This window comes from Fukomys damarensis, unplaced genomic scaffold (assembly GCF_012274545.1).
Source record: "Fukomys damarensis isolate Sample0158 unplaced genomic scaffold, DMR_v1.0_HiC HiC_scaffold_1, whole genome shotgun sequence".
In the NCBI taxonomy this organism is placed as follows: domain Eukaryota; kingdom Metazoa; phylum Chordata; class Mammalia; order Rodentia; family Bathyergidae; genus Fukomys; species Fukomys damarensis.
In genome coordinates, this window is record NW_022900913.1 from 61233469 (window position 1) to 61251526 (window position 18058).

At 40.8% G+C, this 18058-nt stretch overlaps 1 protein-coding gene across 1 annotated transcript in view; it reads right to left on the reverse strand.

Annotated features, from left to right (window-relative positions):
• Dmgdh (dimethylglycine dehydrogenase) overlaps positions 1 to 18056 on the reverse strand; it is a gene marked incomplete at its 5' end in the record, with an annotated part of 60711 nt that extends 42655 nt beyond the window's left edge. Inside the window, 5 exons of the mRNA XM_010619142.2 lie at positions 347 to 551; positions 3151 to 3315; positions 4824 to 4922; positions 12556 to 12730; positions 17950 to 18056. Coding sequence (XP_010617444.1) covers positions 347 to 551; positions 3151 to 3315; positions 4824 to 4922; positions 12556 to 12730; positions 17950 to 18056 — 751 coding nt within the window. The remainder of the gene's footprint in view (positions 1 to 346; positions 552 to 3150; positions 3316 to 4823; positions 4923 to 12555; positions 12731 to 17949) is intronic.
• Between the last annotated feature and the right edge of the window lie 2 nt (positions 18057 to 18058).

An 18058-nucleotide genomic window follows, 5' to 3' on the forward strand; every position in this document is an offset into this window, starting at 1 on the left:
GAACAGAAATAGTCAAATGTGTCCTTCAAAGCTAATTGAGAACAAAGACAGTGCTCAGAAATTTGAACAGTAAAGTTTAGCTGTTAGCATAAATGGTGAACAAACAAAAGGGGGAAAAGCCTGGTTTGACAAATCTGGAATAGAAGAAAATAGGATAACCAAGGACAGAGTACCCTCGCACACCAAGGGCACAGTGACAGAGGGAGAGCTTAGTAGCTTAGAAACAGATTTGAGAGCAGCACAGAGCTTTACAACAATATTCATAAAGTAAAACGTTACTTTATGGCTAAACATTTCTTTGCTACATTCATAAAACACTAGTTTTTTCTTAAGATATGATGCTCACCTGCAGCATTCACAATTCTGTTTGCTTGCATAGATCCTTGTGGCGTTTCAACATCCCATGTTCCATCTGACCTGGGTTTCAGAGAAGTTACAGGTGCGGGATATTTTAAAAGGGCCCCATATTTCCTAGCCCCAGCAGCCAAGGCCATCGTAAGAGAATAAGGATCAATGTGACCATCTCCAGGGTTATACAGTCCAGCTAAAATCTAAATCAATCATATGAGAGTTAATATTCAAACAAATATATACTTATTACGTGGCATAAATATATATGGCCAGCAAATATTTGAAGAGTTGGGCTTTCAAAGTGCACCTTTCAAAGCTTGATCAGGCTGTACATCTTAGTTTTTCTAAGTCCTGCTCAGACCTGAGTAGGATTTGCACCAGCGTTAAGTAGATAGTCTAATTAAGAGAAGCTTGCAATTGTTTCCAAAATCCCTTTCCTTTTCCCTGTGGTAATGGAACTCCAAAATTTATTTGGACACATGGCCACTAAGAACAAAGAGTACAGTTTCCAACCTGCCTGGAAGCTATTACTTCCAGCTGGTACCTAAAACTACTACTAAAGTTCTGGTTAACAGAAATGCAGATAAAATACCATATGTCAGCTCCCACAAACCATTTTTAAAAGACAGCGGGCGTGTGCCTCTCTGCTTTGTTCCTTCCTCCATCCTGCTATCTCCAATGCAGACAAGAGGGCTGGAGCTTGCACTGCCATCTCCAAATTATATTACTATTGTGTCACAAAAGTCACCCACCAGGAGTGACAGAGCAATGGTCTGGAAGGTGACTGGCTCCCTGAAGTCTTTATGAAGAAGAGTCACCATTTGAGACACAGACTGCTTAAATGAAAGGGGAAAAAGCTTGCATTTTATTTAAACATTATTATTTTGGTTTCTGACATTTAAAACCAAATCTAACCCTAACTACAATAGCAGTTATAATTTATATTTAATTGTTTAACATTTAATGAATTCACATATTAAATCCACTGTCAGAAAAATTTATACAGGCTTGACTCAAAATTCCACAACTAATTTTTGTATGCCAACTTTATGCTAAGGCTTCAGGCTTGATACTGTGTAGAGACAGAAAAGTGTAACTAAGAGGAAATTAGTTGACAGAATGAACACAGTGAAATATTATAATTTTAGGTCTCACGTACTCAAAAAAAATCTATTTAGCAGCAATTATGAATGAAGAGCTCTTGTCAGATATTTTTTCCCACAGCTATTTCAGTGACTGTGTGGTTTGGTCCTTTATCCTGTTAATGTGGTGTTACTACATTGACTGACTTTTAGGCATTAAACCAACCCTGCATATCTGGGCTATGTTCCACACAGTCGTGCTGTACAACCCTTTTTGATATATTACTGAAGTCATTTTGCTAGAATTTTGCTGAAGATATTTGTATCTATGTTTTTTCTTGTGATATCTTTGGTTTTAGTATCAAGGCAATATTGCCTTTATAAAATGAGTTTGGAAGTGTTCTTTTCTATTTTTGAGAGAGTTTGTGAAGGGTCAGCATTAGTTCTTTCAGTGTCTGGTAGAATTGACCAGGAAAGTCACATGGGCCTGGGCTTTTGTTTGTAGGATGTTTTTGACAACAAATTCAATCCTTTTATGTGCAAGGGAGTTTTACTTTTAATGAAATTCACACTGCCACAGACTTCAAAATGTCATATTGAGTATTTTGTAAATGAATGTGTCCTTGTTATAGTGATCTGTTATCTGTTTGATTTGGCATCCTTCCTGAATCCAGAGAATGCCCTTCACATGGATTTCGATTGCTCAATGGCCTTGGGAAAAATCCTGATAGTGAGAATATCAACACAGTGTCATAGGACTGACATATAATCAGATTCAAGCACGTCCTTACTAGGAGTGGAGTCAACATTTCAATGCAGATAGTGCGATGTTAACACCAACCTGCCATCTTGCTGCTCTCACAGACACTGTACTCAAGGCAGTCTGTAAAGATTCACAAGAACAACAAGCCTAGCACCAATAGCAGAACCACAAATTCGCAGAGACCAGAACTACTGAGGTAGTCACCAGCTGGTGGTACCATACCAGTTTCACTGGACAGCCCCACAGTACAAGTACAGTGGGGAGAGAGGGACGGGCTCAGATCTTTGCTGTAATTATCTCTAACTGAACAATTTAGCACACTGTGTAAACTGTCTAAGATTCAGTTTCCTGTTCAGTAATAATATATACTTTATAATAAAACAATGAAGACTACAATTATGCATAAAAAGGGCATGGTCGTGTTAGTGTTATTATTCAAAAAGGATGATCACAGAGTTGGGAAAAAATACCACATTCCATGTCAAGTGGATTTTCTCAAGAAAATTTGGTATAAATCTAGATCCATGCCTGAGACAGAGTCTGTAAGGGAAGTACAGCTGTGAGCTAGGTGATATTTGTGGAGCATAGCATTTTACGATGTTTTTTAAAAAAATATAACTTTCTAAAACAATTATTCAGGTTATCAATTTGATGAAATTCTCCAGCAGAATTATGTATGGAAAACCTTTGATTGGAGGGACACAGTAGCAGAAAGGTATAGAAAACATTTCTTTGGTTATCATAGGTGAAAAACTGGTAATACCTTTCATTACCTTTTCATATTTCATTCGGTATACATATCAGCCCACCTGGTAATTTCCAAAAATCTAGCATTAATGATCTAAATTTTCCACTTGAAAGGTATGCACAAAGTATTTCTATTTTAAATTAACTTCTTAATATTTTAAAAGTTCTAAATCAACTCAGCAAATGGTAAAAATGCTCCTCAAATACCTTATCCATGTTAAGTAAAGGGAACATCTCTTGGATTTTTTCAGGTCCAATAATATACTGTTCTGTAGCATGCCAGCCGGTGCGTGTCATTTGGTATTTAAATTCATCTACCCGTATGGGAGTTGTAGCGATTCTGATGCTACCTGGCTGATGGAATCCCACCACCTGTGATGATGATTCCAAAGAAAGCACACAGGTCAATTATTATTTGGCACTTAGACATAGATCTCCAGGATACACACAAAATGCAAGTGTATAACAGTGATTTACTGTGCAGTGAAAGAATTAACTACATAAAATATTTGTGTCTTCTGAAAAGACATTCATCAGCAACTATTTACTCAGTGCCTCCTCTGTACCTAGCACTATTCTGAGCCCCAGAGATGTCGGGGGGTAAATGGGAAAGACAAAGAACCAACCTTGATGAACTTGACCAGCTACAGCTGAAGACAGGCAAGAGCAATGAATGGCAAAAACACAGGGTGAATTTAGCGTGCAAGCTCAAATGATGAAGAGATAAAGTAAACATGCAAGCACTCATTTGATGTTTACTGAAGTCCTTCAGTTCGCCACACCTCAGTAAGGCCCTGGGTTACAGAGTAAAATAAGCTGTCCTTGCCTTCAATTTATCACGATCTGTCGGGGAAACCAACCAGGAATGCCACAATTACAATAGAGAGAGATTTGCACTGTAATTGTGGTATGCACAAATGTTCTTAGGACCAAGAGCTGTACCATTTGGCTCAGGAAGGATGGCTCACACAGAGGAAGCAACAGATAAATACATAAATAAATATGCATAAAGCACAGATAAAAACTGGCTTGGCTTGCAAAGCCCAGCACGTTCCAGGTCTATTGGGCATAGCTGCAGTACCTGTCAGTGGAGAGAATGAGGGACTGCGGTGGAGAGGCGGACAGGGTCAGAGTGGAGATCCGGCTTCTGAAGACACACTGAGGCCTGGCCTTCGTCAAACCGGTGAGGGTGGGGGTGGATGGGAAGGGAGATGGGGCTTCCCTTTGGGCATTGGGCATAGCTGCAGTACCTGTCAGTGGAGAGAATGAGGGACTGCGGTGGAGAGGCGGACAGGGTCAGAGTGGAGATCCGGCTTCTGAAGACACACTGAGGCCTGGCCTTCGTCAAACCGGTGAGGGTGGGGGTGGATGGGAAGGGAGATGGGGCTTCCCAGGAAGAAAGACAGCATGAGCACGAAAGCAGCCTTCAACCTTAGCCTCTGGAAACTCTCTGCTGCCCTTGTATTTTGAGGAGTACAAGGGAAAAAGAGAAGAGTAAGAGGGTTTTCCCCGAAGTTTCTAAAAGCTGTGTGACTGGCCCACACGCATCATTGTCAGACCTTGCTGTCCACTTGTGGGGAGGCTCTGATTTGTTTTTAATTTCTTGATTTAATCACTGGCTAAGATATTTTTTGAAGATATTTTTTATTCTTGCTTCATTTAAAAAACAAACCATTAATTACATGGATAATACACATCAAGACATTAAGTTAATTTTAAAATGAACAGTGAGGTTCTTATCTTAACCCTGTCCTCTTTCTCTGGGATGTTTGTGGTGTCACTGTGTATGGTGCTACATGACAATACCTCAGATCCTTCAGGATCCTTGCTCGGTTCTGAGGGACTGAGCTCCCAGACAAGTTCAAGAACAATGCATTTACCTGTCCAGTTTCTTCTTCCAGTTTCTCATAAAGTTTGATGCTATCATAGTGTATTTTCTTCAAGTTTATTCCAGGATGAAAATAAGTTGTTAGACCTGCCTGCAAAGTGGGGAGGAAGAGAAATTCTGAAAAAAAATCAACATTCCCAAAATGTTGATCGTTCATCTGTAATGAGCAATAATGTAATGCTGACAAGACACAAATGCACCAACAAATCTTAGGGATGAGAACACATCAGCACCAATGTGGATGTCCCAGAGCATAAGGCTTGGGACATGTTACATGACACAATTTCAACCATATAAGTGAAGTCGGAAGCTGGGCATAGTGGTGCACACCTGTAATCCCAGCACGCAGGAAGGTGAGGTAGGAGGATTACCATGTGTTCAAGGCTAGCATGGGGTACACAGCAAGACTCTGTCTCAAAAAAAAAAGTGAAGCTGGAACTAGACATCTGGCATTTACATGATTCACTTATACAGCTATTCATTTATATTTCACATCATCTCATACACATGATCTGAAATTGTTTTATATAATACTTTGAATAATTCTGTGCATTAAAATTTGTGTACATTAAACCATCAGTAGGCAGGTGTGGAATTTTCCCCTTAGGGTATCCCATCAATGTTCAAAAAGATTCCAAGTATTTTGGATATTGAAGCTTTGGGCTAGGAATGGTCAAATTGTATTATGAAGCACAATTCATAATATTATAGCTAAAACATGTGGTATTTACACACAGTGGAGTACTACTTTGCCATAAAACATAAAATTGAATCATTTGTAAGAAAATGAATACACCTTGAGACCATAACATCAAGTAAAATAAATGAGGCACACAACTCAAATATCACAAGGTTTCTTTTATGTAAGAAACCCAAAATTTAAATAAAAAACAAAATAAAAGACAGATAATAGGAAAAGGAGATAGGTTTTTTTGTAAAAGGAAAGGGGACCAAGACATAGGTGGGAGAAGGGAAAAGGACTGGGAAAAGCATTAAAATGTGTTATGTACATTGCCCCAACTCCCCAAGAGTAATGTAATCATTCTACAAATATGTATTAAAAAATAAAAATGTTCTAAAAGGAAGTGTGGGGGAAGGCATCCAGTGGTGAATCCAAGCCAACAAACCATGGGTGAACATGTCCCTTAAACAGAGGGACCGCAGATGAGCAGAGGATTCTGGATCAAATTCTGTGAGTGAAGCAACCCTCCTGTCCTTTTCCTTGAATTGCAAAATTCAAGAATTAGAAAATCTCTGCTAATTAGAGTCTGGTGAATAGGTGGAGAGACTTTGGTTAACCTTGTCTGATGAGCACATAGATAGTACCCTATAAATATGTGTTGGGTAAATACTGATTACTCTCTGGAAAAGATATTCAAATATTAGTTATGCTGAAACTTCTTTTATCAACTCTGGCACATCCAGACAAAGAATTCCAGGCAACTATATAGAGCAAGTTCTCTTAATTAAGTATCTGGGACCTCATTTTACAACTAATTTTATTTTGGAAAGCTCATCAGAACACAATCTGTTCAAAATAAAATCTATGTGAGAATATTTATGAGTCTTCTATGGTAGTGGTGGGCATTTGATTTTCTGAAACTCTAAAACATTAAAGTGCCAATCATTTTTTCTGAACCAGAGCCCCAGGGATTCTATCTAGTTCTTGTTCAAGTATGTGCACAGAATCACAGGTATTTTGGACAAAAATCCTAAGCTAGCTTATGGTCATCTTATGGCACAGGGCCACGTAATGGTGGAGACAGGTTCTGTTATAGTGAAATGTGAGTCAGTCTCTTTGGCTTTGTGGTCAGTCATTACCTTCTCCTTCCACATGTTTGACATTCAATGTATATTTGAATTTTCCTGGTTCAATTATAAGGATTCCCTGGCTTTCCAGTGTCTGCTAATGGCCCCGATTTTGTCTTCAATGTGTCTCTTGTCAGTTGAGAAAATGAATATGCATGAACACAGGCTTGAGGTTCTGATCGCCTGGCTTCCCTGCAGGTCGCCTGGGTGGTATAACCCAGTGAAGCTAGGCCATCAGAAAGCACTGTTGTCCAACTATACTGTCTACAGTGTATCATCCTCTTCTTTCCCACCCTGAAATTAGGAGCTAATGGTTTTTCCTCTGAAAGTCACATGGGTTCATCTTTGTAAAGCTTTTTACTCCAGACATTTAGCCCAATGTACTTTGTTGAGGGAACAAACTCCTTTAAAAATTCATGGCGAATGAGACGTTTCTCCCCCCGCCCCCCTCTCTTTAACATAGTATGGCTCTTTCTACTGGACAAGCCATGCCGCTCTTTCCTTGGCTGCTAGGACTGTGAGAAGTGAGATATGGTTACAATTTCTCAGGCTGTTCCCTCTCTTTTATATGCTGGGTTTGTGGTGTAATCCATGTTTACAATTTTTGGAGTGACTCATACCGATGCCCTCACTGTATTTAAATTATTAGAATATTCTTGCACAGAATCTATTGTTCATTGTGACACAACTAAATCCCAGACCACAGTGAGGGGCATGAAAACTAAGAACTAAGAGAAGATGCTAGGAGCTGCAGATGTCTACTAGGAAGGGGGTTTGGCTCTCGTTTGAAGAAAGAAAATGATCGTGATTAGTGGAGAAGATAAAGGGAGAAAGATGTGACAGACAGGTACTCACTGAGAATTGCAACCTTTTGAATAAGTTAAGATTGTATTAATCCTTATTGAAATAAATACATAAATATGGGCAAGAATGACAATCAACCATATGAAAGGACCAATGAAGTTAGAACTGGCAGTGAATGCTAAGTAGTGAGAAATAATGAATGCCAACAAGTGGTGCTCTCCCTAAATCTTTAATAACCCCTCCCTTCTTTCTGAAGCCCCAGCTGCCTCAGAAAGTCCAGTGACTGACCACTACCTGCCTCACATCCAGGGGCTCCAAATCTTTCCTCCATATACTTATATACAATGAAAATTAGCATAATACTAAAATACATATAGCCTTTTATTTACACACGATATGGTATGTAAATATGGACTTCTGTTCATAAACATCATAGGGGCTGGGGATTTAGTTCAGTGGCACCATGCCTGCCTTGCAAGGTCCTGAGTACCTTCCCTGGTAAATAAATAAATATCATAAAACAACTTGGAATTAGTGAAGTATTTTAAATAAATTTCATTTTATTTATTGTCTGGAGAAGCTTTGGAATATTAGGCTTATTAATCACACTTAGCAAGAGCTGTGTGATTAATGTATTCATTATCAAACTGTGGTGCTCTGGCTCTAGGTTTGCTGGGTTTAATGGCTGTGGCAGTCGAAGCACCCTCTCCTAGGCACAGGGCCTCAGGAGGGAAACATACTTCCTTCCCAGGCAACACCTGTACAAGGCTTCTGTTGACATTCGACTGTTGCATGTTCTCTTGACCATCAGGTCTTATTACAAACTAATTGCAAGGGGCTGCATTTTGTGTATTTTAAATAAACAGAGACAAATCTCACTGTGACCTTATCACAGTCAGCTAAGTTAGATGGAAATTAACAGGCAGTCAAACAGGGATGGCCATTGAGAGAGTCTGTCGGAAGATGAGAGCACACCAGAACTGTGGCTGAAGGTGCAACTATTGAAGGCCAGCCCTCTAGATAAAGATGCAATGGAGTGGAGGGGGTGAAGGGAGGGCAGGAGTATGGGGAAAAATACATTATGTAAAGGTACAAGATCCCAGTGATGAATGTAACTGTGCTATATACCTAAAAAGTACCAATAAACTCAATGAAAAAGAAAGATGCAATGGCCAAGCTTACATGTCTACCCCACGGATAACAATAACTTGAGATGGCACTGAGATTGGCGTCACCCGGTCCAGGAAGTCCAGATAGACATCAATCAACTCAGGTGGGTGAGCAGAGCATCTGGACCCATTCCTTCCCCAAAATTCCTTTATTTGTTCCATATGCTCTTGCTACATGACCTGCTTCCCTAGTGGACCAATATTAGCTAAGCAGCTATACTTGTAATCCTGTAGGTTGCTTATAATTTGACCCATGTTGTACCCACATTGTGACTTTGCTGTGAAAATTATCCCTGATAAAAGGCCTCAGTGGCAGCTCACTTGGAACCCCTCCTGTCTCTCAGGAACTATTGCTCAATAAACCTTTCCTACTCTTAACCTCCTGTCTTTGAAAATTCATTCTTCAGTTTTGGGGGACACAAACTCAAAACGTCTGACATGTAGCAGGTTTGGAGTTATACCTCTTCTCTATCAACCCCCTCATTCCAAAAAAATCTTAAATGGGTTTAAAATGTGTATCTCTTGCATAAGAGTTTTTTCTAGACCATATATATTATTTTGGCCAGAAAATTTAATAATAATATCAGAGTTTCCAAACACGCATTTTCAGTGTGCTGTCTACCAACAGAACTGTTACAAAGGCAGTTATTTCTCACTTATTGAAATCACCACTTTTACCTTGAAAGAACAGACTCTCCCTATTTTGTGCATGTGTTTGTGTGTGTGCGCGTGTGTGTGTGTGTGTGTGTGTGTGTGTGAGTGTGTGTGTGTGTGCGTGCACCCATGCATGCTAGAGATCAAATCCAGGGCCTTGCATAGGCTAGGCAAGCATTCTCTCTCTAGAAACATTTAAATATATATATAATATTTAAAATATTGTATAAGTAATATGTGATATATTAATTATATATGATGACCTTTAAGTTTCACAACTCAACTGGCAGAAGGTAACCAGCAGGCCCCACTTTGTACAACATTCTCAGTCTCACCCCTCTCCCTTTCACTACAAAGTGTACTATTTGAAGCTAATGTTATCTTCTCACACCTGGCATCTTCAGTTCTCAGACCTCCAATAACAACCCTTGCAACTCCATCCCAGAGCCAGCCCACATTCCTGGATTGCTGCTCAGCCCCCACCCTCCATCCCACAGGAAGTGGCCTTTATGATCAGGAATGTCACATGTTTAAAAAGCAGTCCTGTTAAAATATAGCAACCTCAGGGCTGAATGGTTCATGACTTCATTTAATGAAATGAGCCTTCCTCCCAAGGCATTTGATTTCTACACTTTTCAGACAAGAGAAGTTTTGAACATGGAAAACATCCCACATTTCAGTGAGACTGCCTGCACTTTTGTAGTCTACCCCATCAGCTGATGCCCCAACCTTTGTTGTTCTCTTGTCTGCTCCCAAACTTTGTGCTGAAATACACAGAAGATGGGATTTCTTCATGCTGCTCCTCAGAGGGAGGCCTCCTTACTTATAAGAATCCCAGAATCAGCTTCGTTGGACACCTCTCTTTTCCTTTCCTTTATTCCAGGGGACCAAATGACCTGGTGTTTGATGCCCAAATTCACCTTGTGTTGCCTACTGCACAAGTGTTGTTTTGTACCCATAGGGTAATCATTGTCTACAAACCAGAGGGAAGCCTTTTCCCATTCACTTTGGTATCTCTTTGCTTAAGGGAAAGTTATGTGTTAAAAGTACTGTTAACTTTTTTTTTTTTTGTACTGGGGATTGTGCTTGCCAAGCAGGCGGCAGAAACACTGAGCTAAATCCCTGGCCCAGTACTGTTAACTTTTCACAAGAAATCTTAAAAATGTTGCCTACTATTCTTAAAAGAATTTATATTTAAGTGTATGTTGCTTTTTATTCATGGAGCATCTGAGAAACAAAATCCCAGGGAATCCTGTAATCTATTCCAAAACATGCAGGCCGCATCAAATTAGTTTGCAAATGAGCAGAGAAGCCATTCAAAACTCAAGTGTATGTGAGTCCTTACAGTCTAGAGGTGGGTAGGGGGGAGAGCCCTCCCTCTCGGATTCTCGATGTGCCTTGATTTCCCTCTGCCTGAGTATGTATTCCTCCCTGGATAGCCCCACTGCTCCACCATCTTGCCCCACTCATGCTTCGCATCTCTGCTTGATGTCCCCTCTTGCAGGTAACAACCCCTCTTCTGCTCCCCATCATTCTGTGCTCCTCACCTGTATCCCCGTTCTTGGTGCTCTGGCTTGGTTGTGTGCTTCCTATCTTACCCCACAATGTGAGCTCCAGGAGGCAGGACTGGGCTTCGTTCCTGGCCATGTCCTCACCTCCTAGAACAGGTTGGCCTGACATGGCACGTGCTCCTCACAGGTCTTTGTTGTGTGGGTAACTGAAGCGCACTGAGGAAGAGGGACAGGAGGACGTAGGAGAAAGGCTGGGCTGCTTGACACGATAACATGAAGCCTGCAGATGGAATCTAGATGGGGTCAGGAAAAAGGCTAGGCGTGCTAGCAGCTTCTCAGTGGAGAAAGACAAGCACTCTGGAGGCATGGGTGGCCAGGCACCCTCCAGACTAAGGAATGAGGACCAGTTGAGAGAGGAGCCAGGTTTGATGTGAATTCCTTGAGTCTCTGACCATCTGACATCAGGAATATGGGACCTGGGGGTCCCTCAGACTCAGCCTGAAGCTAGCCCTTGCTGAGTCAGTCCCGCACCCCACACTTGGGGCAGGTGCTGGATATCGAAACCTCCCTGGTAGCAGGTCCACGCTAGCTTGCTGTTCTCAACAGAGGACAGCCAGTCCTGGAAAGGGTAACAAGCAAGGCTGATACGGCCCAGCTCTTCCTCCAAAAGCAAACTGCGCCAGTAATCCAATCTCCTCTTCCATTCTTAGCAGACTTCAGAGACAACTGGACAGCAAACAAGAGCAAGGTCAAGCCTGGGTCTTTAACTGAGCAGCTTCCAGTTTGCCTCATGGTGGATGGCACTAGAAAAATCCTATAGATCATGAGGTGTGCAAAATCGACATAGTCTGGGATGTTACTTAACACAGAAGCTGCAGCACACATGCCCAGTCCTGGCATTTAAGTCTTCACAAGGCCAGGCTGATGTATTGTGATGCAAAATTAAGTAAGTAAATGAGATAAAAGGACCACAAATCCCGGTGAGAGGAGGACAGATCAAGACCTAGGGCCTATATTCAGGATCACCCAGCCAGCATCCTTTGCTACAGGGGCCAGCAGTTACTAACTTTAGTAACGTTATATATGTTGGCTCCATCTTCCTCACAACCCTATCCAATGGATAGTTCTAATATTCTCATCTTATAGCCCAGGTGCCCATCAACAAATGAATGGGTTTTTTAAAATGTGGTTTATATACACACACAGATGATTCAGCCATAAAAAACCAATGTTGGGTGATTTTTCAGGAAAGTCAGTGGAACTGGAGGTGGTAATATTACATGAAATAAGCCAGACTCAGAAGTCAAAGTTCATGTTTCCTCTCCTATGAGGGATCTAGGGAGGAAAAAGCAAAAGCTATGAAAGTGGAAGGGAGACTATTAGAGAGAAAGGGGACAGGAGGAGGAAAGAGGGTGAGCAGGCTGACGGGAAGAAAAGATCAAGGTGTGTTACATGCATGTTTGAGTGTGCCACAGTGAAGCCAACTGGTCTGTGTAACTAATATGCACTAATTAGCAATATCCCTGCTTACAAATCAGAAAATGGAAACCAAAGTTGCTGGAAGTCACGTGGAAAGAAAATGGCCGTCCGGAAGCCTTGTGTTCAAGACAAAAATATCAAATAGGTACGGTACTGAGCGCTCCCCAGAAGTGCCCCTGTGAACTGCAGCTGCTAGTGGGGACTGCTCTGAAGAGCCCACAGCAAGGAGCTGTGACTAAGAAGGCACGGACTGCACTAGGGCATAGTTCAGACACAGGAAAGTGAGTGATTGCCTTACCGCATGCCAGGTAGACCCAGCCGTGAGCTCCGACTTCTCCAGCAGGACCACATCTCTCATGCCCGCTTTGGCCAAGTGATAAGCCAGACTCACACCGATACAGCCACCTCCAATTATCACCGTTTCTGCTCTGTCATTCCATTTTGTTTCTGAAGATAAAGGTGGGTTTTCTTCTCTGAAAAACAATATTTTTAGGAAATACAACTTTACTTGGCTATTATGGCAGCTAGAATTTTGGTCTGATTGATGTTTCTAGGTCTTAACACTTAGTGACCGCAATCTGCATGGCGCTCTTTAATCATTCAGGCATCCAAATTCAGACTAGGCAGCCTGGTTGGGAAGGAGAGGCAATATCCGAGCACCATTCCACGTCGTGACCCTGGTGCACTGTAGGTACTAAAATAGTTCAAGACATTCTCGGGTAGCTTCTTTGTTTGCAAAGAATCTAGAGAATAATTTTTCTCATTTAAAAACATGAATACATTTAATAATTCTTACGTTGAAACTCAACCCTCTATTAACCATACATGAGTCTTCATTCAAACACAGTTCTAGTAAAGATGGTGCTGTTGAGGGTAGGAGGATTTATTAATTACTGCACCAGTCAAACATCCCTGTCACTCCTTCTTTCTTCCCTCTTCCTGTCCACTCACCCAGTACTTCCCAAGCTTCCGCCACAAACAGGGCACCAAACCATGAGGCAGTGATGAGCCAAAACAGACACCACCACTACTCTCTGAAATTTACAACACAGCTGGGGAGAGGGGAGCAAATAAGCACCTGTGGAAATTCCAATGATGAAAGTGGCTGTGCAGGACGGATGCAGGGTCCCAAGAGTTGGGTGAGCAGGAGACCGCTAATTTGAGTGTTGAAATGAGGACAGGTTAAGCAGACAACATGAGGAAGAAAGATTATTCTGGGCTAGGGGACAGCTATGTGGCAGGCCAGGGACTAGAGAGCCACCGAGGCCAGAGTGTGGAGGTGGGGTCCCTCTAGAGGGGCTCCAAGGTGCCCCTTGGCTTGTCTTTTGGTCTATGGGTTCATTGCTGTGTGTTGAGCACCTTAAACATTTGGTGATCAGTAAGTACAACAGAGTACATTCATGAATATGTTTTACTTTATTTTTTTTTTTTTTTGTCCTCCAAGAATTGTGCTTGCAAGGTAGGTGCAGAGCCACTGAGCTAAATCCCCAGCGAAAATGTTTTTTGTTATCCAGTGCTTACCAATTTGTTACCCAATTATTTTCTTCTCTCTTAATTACTAACCCCTTTCTTACATTAATTTCTAATTAAGAGATTCACAATATGAATTATTAAGATTCTGGGAAGATTTCCCATACTATATTTTGGTGACACAGTCTGAAAATTGCAGTTTGTAGGATAAGTTACTTTTTTGCTTTGTTTTGTTTTGTTGAGGATTGAATTTAGGGCGTTACACTTGCTCTGCAACTAATCTACATTACCAATTCCTTTTAAATTTTTTATTTTGAGGCAGGGTCTCCTTAAGTGGTACAGGCTGGCCTCAAATGTGAGATTTTCCTGTCACAGCCTCTTGAGTAGCTGGGATTAGAGTTTACCTAGACTAGAGATTTTTACTTATTTTTTATTGATTTAACTGGTTTGTGGAATGACTTTTTATTTCAAACTTACAAAAAATTTGCAAAAATTGTAGAAAGAATTCTCAGAATGCTAGGAAGGGAAATGTTTCCTGTGATGTACTCTCAATTACTTCAATATATGTATAGTTTCAATTTTAGTATATGTGCTGCCAAAGCAAGCGCTTCAATATACATCTATCATATACATATATATAAATATAGCATATATATAAATATTTTAATGTATATTATATATGTGTACAATTTTCTGACTAAATTGCAGATATTTCTAAGTATTCCTGTACTTGTTTCCTACACTCATACACATATACAAACACCTTCTTTTACATAACTATATCACAGTAGTTTGTAAAAATTGGGCTATTTAACATTGATACTATATTATCTAACCTATAATCCATATTAAAACTTAGTATATTATCCCAATAATGTATTTATACTTCTTTTTCCAGTTGAGTATCAAATCCACAATCCTCTCTTTAGTCCTCTTAATTTAGGACCTCCTTTGTGTTTCGTGATTGACTTTTGGGGGAGTACTGGGGTCAAACTCAGGACACTGTGCTTGTGAGACAGGCGGCAGCACTACTAAGCTATATCCCCAGCCCATAACTATGACTTTTTTAAAGAATGATTGCAAGTTCTTCCAGAGAATGCACCTTCTTCTGAGTTTGGTGTTTCCTTGTGATGCGGTTTAGGTCATGCATCTTTGGCAAGAACGTCACTAAGCGACGTTAGGCCTCCCTGGTACATGTGATTAGGAGGCACATGATACTGGTGTGTCTCAGCCTTGCTGTAGTTTATGTCTGGTAACTTGCTTAAGGTGGTGGCTGTCAGGTTTATTTGGTAAAGTAACTATGTTCTGTTTCATGATCATGAGTAAGAATGTATGGTGTTACCTTGAAACCATGGAAGATGTCCTATCTCTTATCAGACACTAAGTGGTTTTAGCACCTATTGATCATGACTTACCTCCACCACTCCCACTGTATTTAGGGTTGTCATCTTACTGCACAGCACTACTTTCCTTCAGTCTGTTTTGTGTATCAGCATGAGTTTGTGGATATTTATGGTAGTCAGTGAGTTATAACCAATTACTGTCCAGCATTTATTTTAATGCCAAATTGTCCCAGAGTTGGTCAAAACAAAAATTCATCTAAGTTGATCCACCAGTGTTTTTGAAATGACCTCATGATTCATGAACACCTCTTTATTTTCTGGTGCTATAATATGTCCCACTAGCTTTTGTTTAGCCTATTTTAAAATTACTTTCACCATGTGTAAGAAAAAAATAATGCACACGGGCTACTTTGCATAGAAATCCATTTTTAAGGGGCCAGGGATGTAGCAGGTGCCAAACCTGCCTGGCAAGAACAAGGTCCTGAGTTTGATCCCTAGTACCACGCACACATACACACAAAAATCCATTTTCAAATGTCCCAAGGATATCTTGTACTTTATTTGAAACCATTACAGAAATGACAACAGTAATTTTAAAAGTGCTTTTTTGTGTGTTCAGAAGAAAAAGATATGATTTATTTTAGGACAGTAGCCAGGTAAAACAAAAAGAAAAAAGAATTTAAGTCCAGAAAATCTGGATTCAAGCACCCAGTTCAACTGAATAGTTGTTTTAGGGGAATTTAGAGATAGGGTCTCAACATTTCCTGTTCTGAAAAATGGGACTATCAGTTTGCAATATGTGGTAAAGCAATATCAAAGGTATAATATTTCTTCCATCAAGAACATATAATGGGTGCCAGACTAGGTAACTTTTAAAATTATGTGACTAGCTGTCTGAAATTCCTTCTGAAAGTAGTTGGGAATGGTTATAAATATACACAGAATCCAATAAAGCCATGCCAAAAAAACCACACACACACACACACACACACACACACACACACACAAAGCCACGTCACCTATCTCCTATATTAGAAATGGCATTTTTTGTTGTTAATGTCATATCTTTTTCTATTAGTGCAATTGGTTATACAGATTAATGAGTTTCATTTTAGCAGATTCATGCAAGAACTTAACTAACATACTTTGATCATTCTCACACTCCATCACTCTCCTTGCTCCAGCCTCCTCTCTAGTTTCATATTTTTGGGGTTTTAATGTGTATAATGTATTTTGATCAAATCCATCCTCCCTGTTACCTACCCTTGCACTCTCCTTTCCCTTATTCAGAAATGGGAACTTTTATATTGTTTTTGTGTTTGACCAAGTGCCTTCCAATATTTGAGATTGGGTCTATAAAGGACATGCAATAGAAATAAAATCATTTGAATTTTGACTTGTTGAACACAGAACTATACATTGCTAAATGAAAAGAGTAGTCCTGAATATAACCTCTAATCAGTTTTTGTTTGTTTGTTTGTTAGTTGGTTGGTACTGGGGATCAAACTCAGGACCTTGTACTTTCCAGGTAGGCATGGCACCAGCCAGTAAGTTACATCCCTGGCTCATACATCTAATCAGTTTTAAACAAATCAGCTCACATTGGTTAACTTTCTCTGTGCTTTTGTTGAAGATAAAGTATCATTATGATGATGATTATTATTATAGGTATTTTTGTGATGTTTTACAGTCCACAAAGCACTTTCACATGTATTCTCGTTAAAATTTGCTACAATCCTGTGAGTTAGGCAGAGCAAATCTTAGAATCCCCACTTTCTTAATGTGCAACTCAGAAGTATAAGGTCACATCCCATGTAACTGAGAGTGTAGGGTCCAGTCTCTTGTATTCCTAGCACAAAGGACTAGCCTAGAACAAAGAATGGATGGATGGATGGATGGATGGATGGATGGATGGATGGATGTCAAAAACAAGTCATTTGATTTCCAAAATTTTAGGTTTTAGATGTAGAATAAAAATTGAGAGCCTGTGGAGGTGGTGCACACTTGCAATCCCAGCACTGTGGGAGGCTGAAGTAGAGAATGGCAAGTTTAAGCCCAGTTTGAGCAATTTAGAGACTTCATGATGCTCTGTCTCACAATTTTTTAAAAAACTGAAAAAAAATTAAAGGAGGCTGAGGATGTAACTTATTGTGAAGGTCTTGGCTTCAATCCCTACCTAATAGGGCTAAGTAACTATGGAGTCAACTCCACTGGTGAACAAAAAAGTCCTACCTTAAGTAACGGTCCGTTAACACAAGGAAGCAAACCGATGCACAACACTGCTCTATTTAAATACAGACCTTTAAAACAAAGAAATGCTGTTTTCTCCTATCAGACTGAGCAAAGACAGTTGCTACTATAGGAAAGAACACAGGCAAAGGCACACGCAGGTGGGGAATGGTATCTTCCGGTGACTCTGTTACCTTTGGATCTTTCAAACCAATCTCATCTTTAGAAATTGTTTCTAATGGTAGCCTGCAATGTGTGCCCAAAGATACATGCATAAGAATTTCACATGCACTTTCCCTGCAGTCACTAACTGAAGGCTTAACGTTAAGGAGAGCTTAATCATACATAGTATTGACTGCAGCATAGAAAACTATGCAGCCTCTAAGAACAAGGCAGATCAACCAGGCTCTGATAATGGACCCTCTCCAAGACATCGGATCCCTAAAAGCATGGCGTGTGTAGCTGAAGACCTTGCGTCCCCTGTTTGCCTTGTTAGGCAGGCAGGACACAGAGGACACCAAGCCCAGGCGAGGGTACTGGGGCGAAAGCCGAAAGGCACCCGCCCACCTTGTGTGCTACACTCCACGCCTCTCCTCCAGGAGCAGCCCAGCCCGACCCGACTACCCGCGGCGCTGGCTGCATTCACTCACCCTGGCCAGGCGCCGGGGGAGCCCGGAGTCTGAGAGGGACGCTGAGACAGGGGGCGACCTGAGGACACGACCGGACCCCGGGACAGGGCAAGGCCCCTCAGCGGGCTAG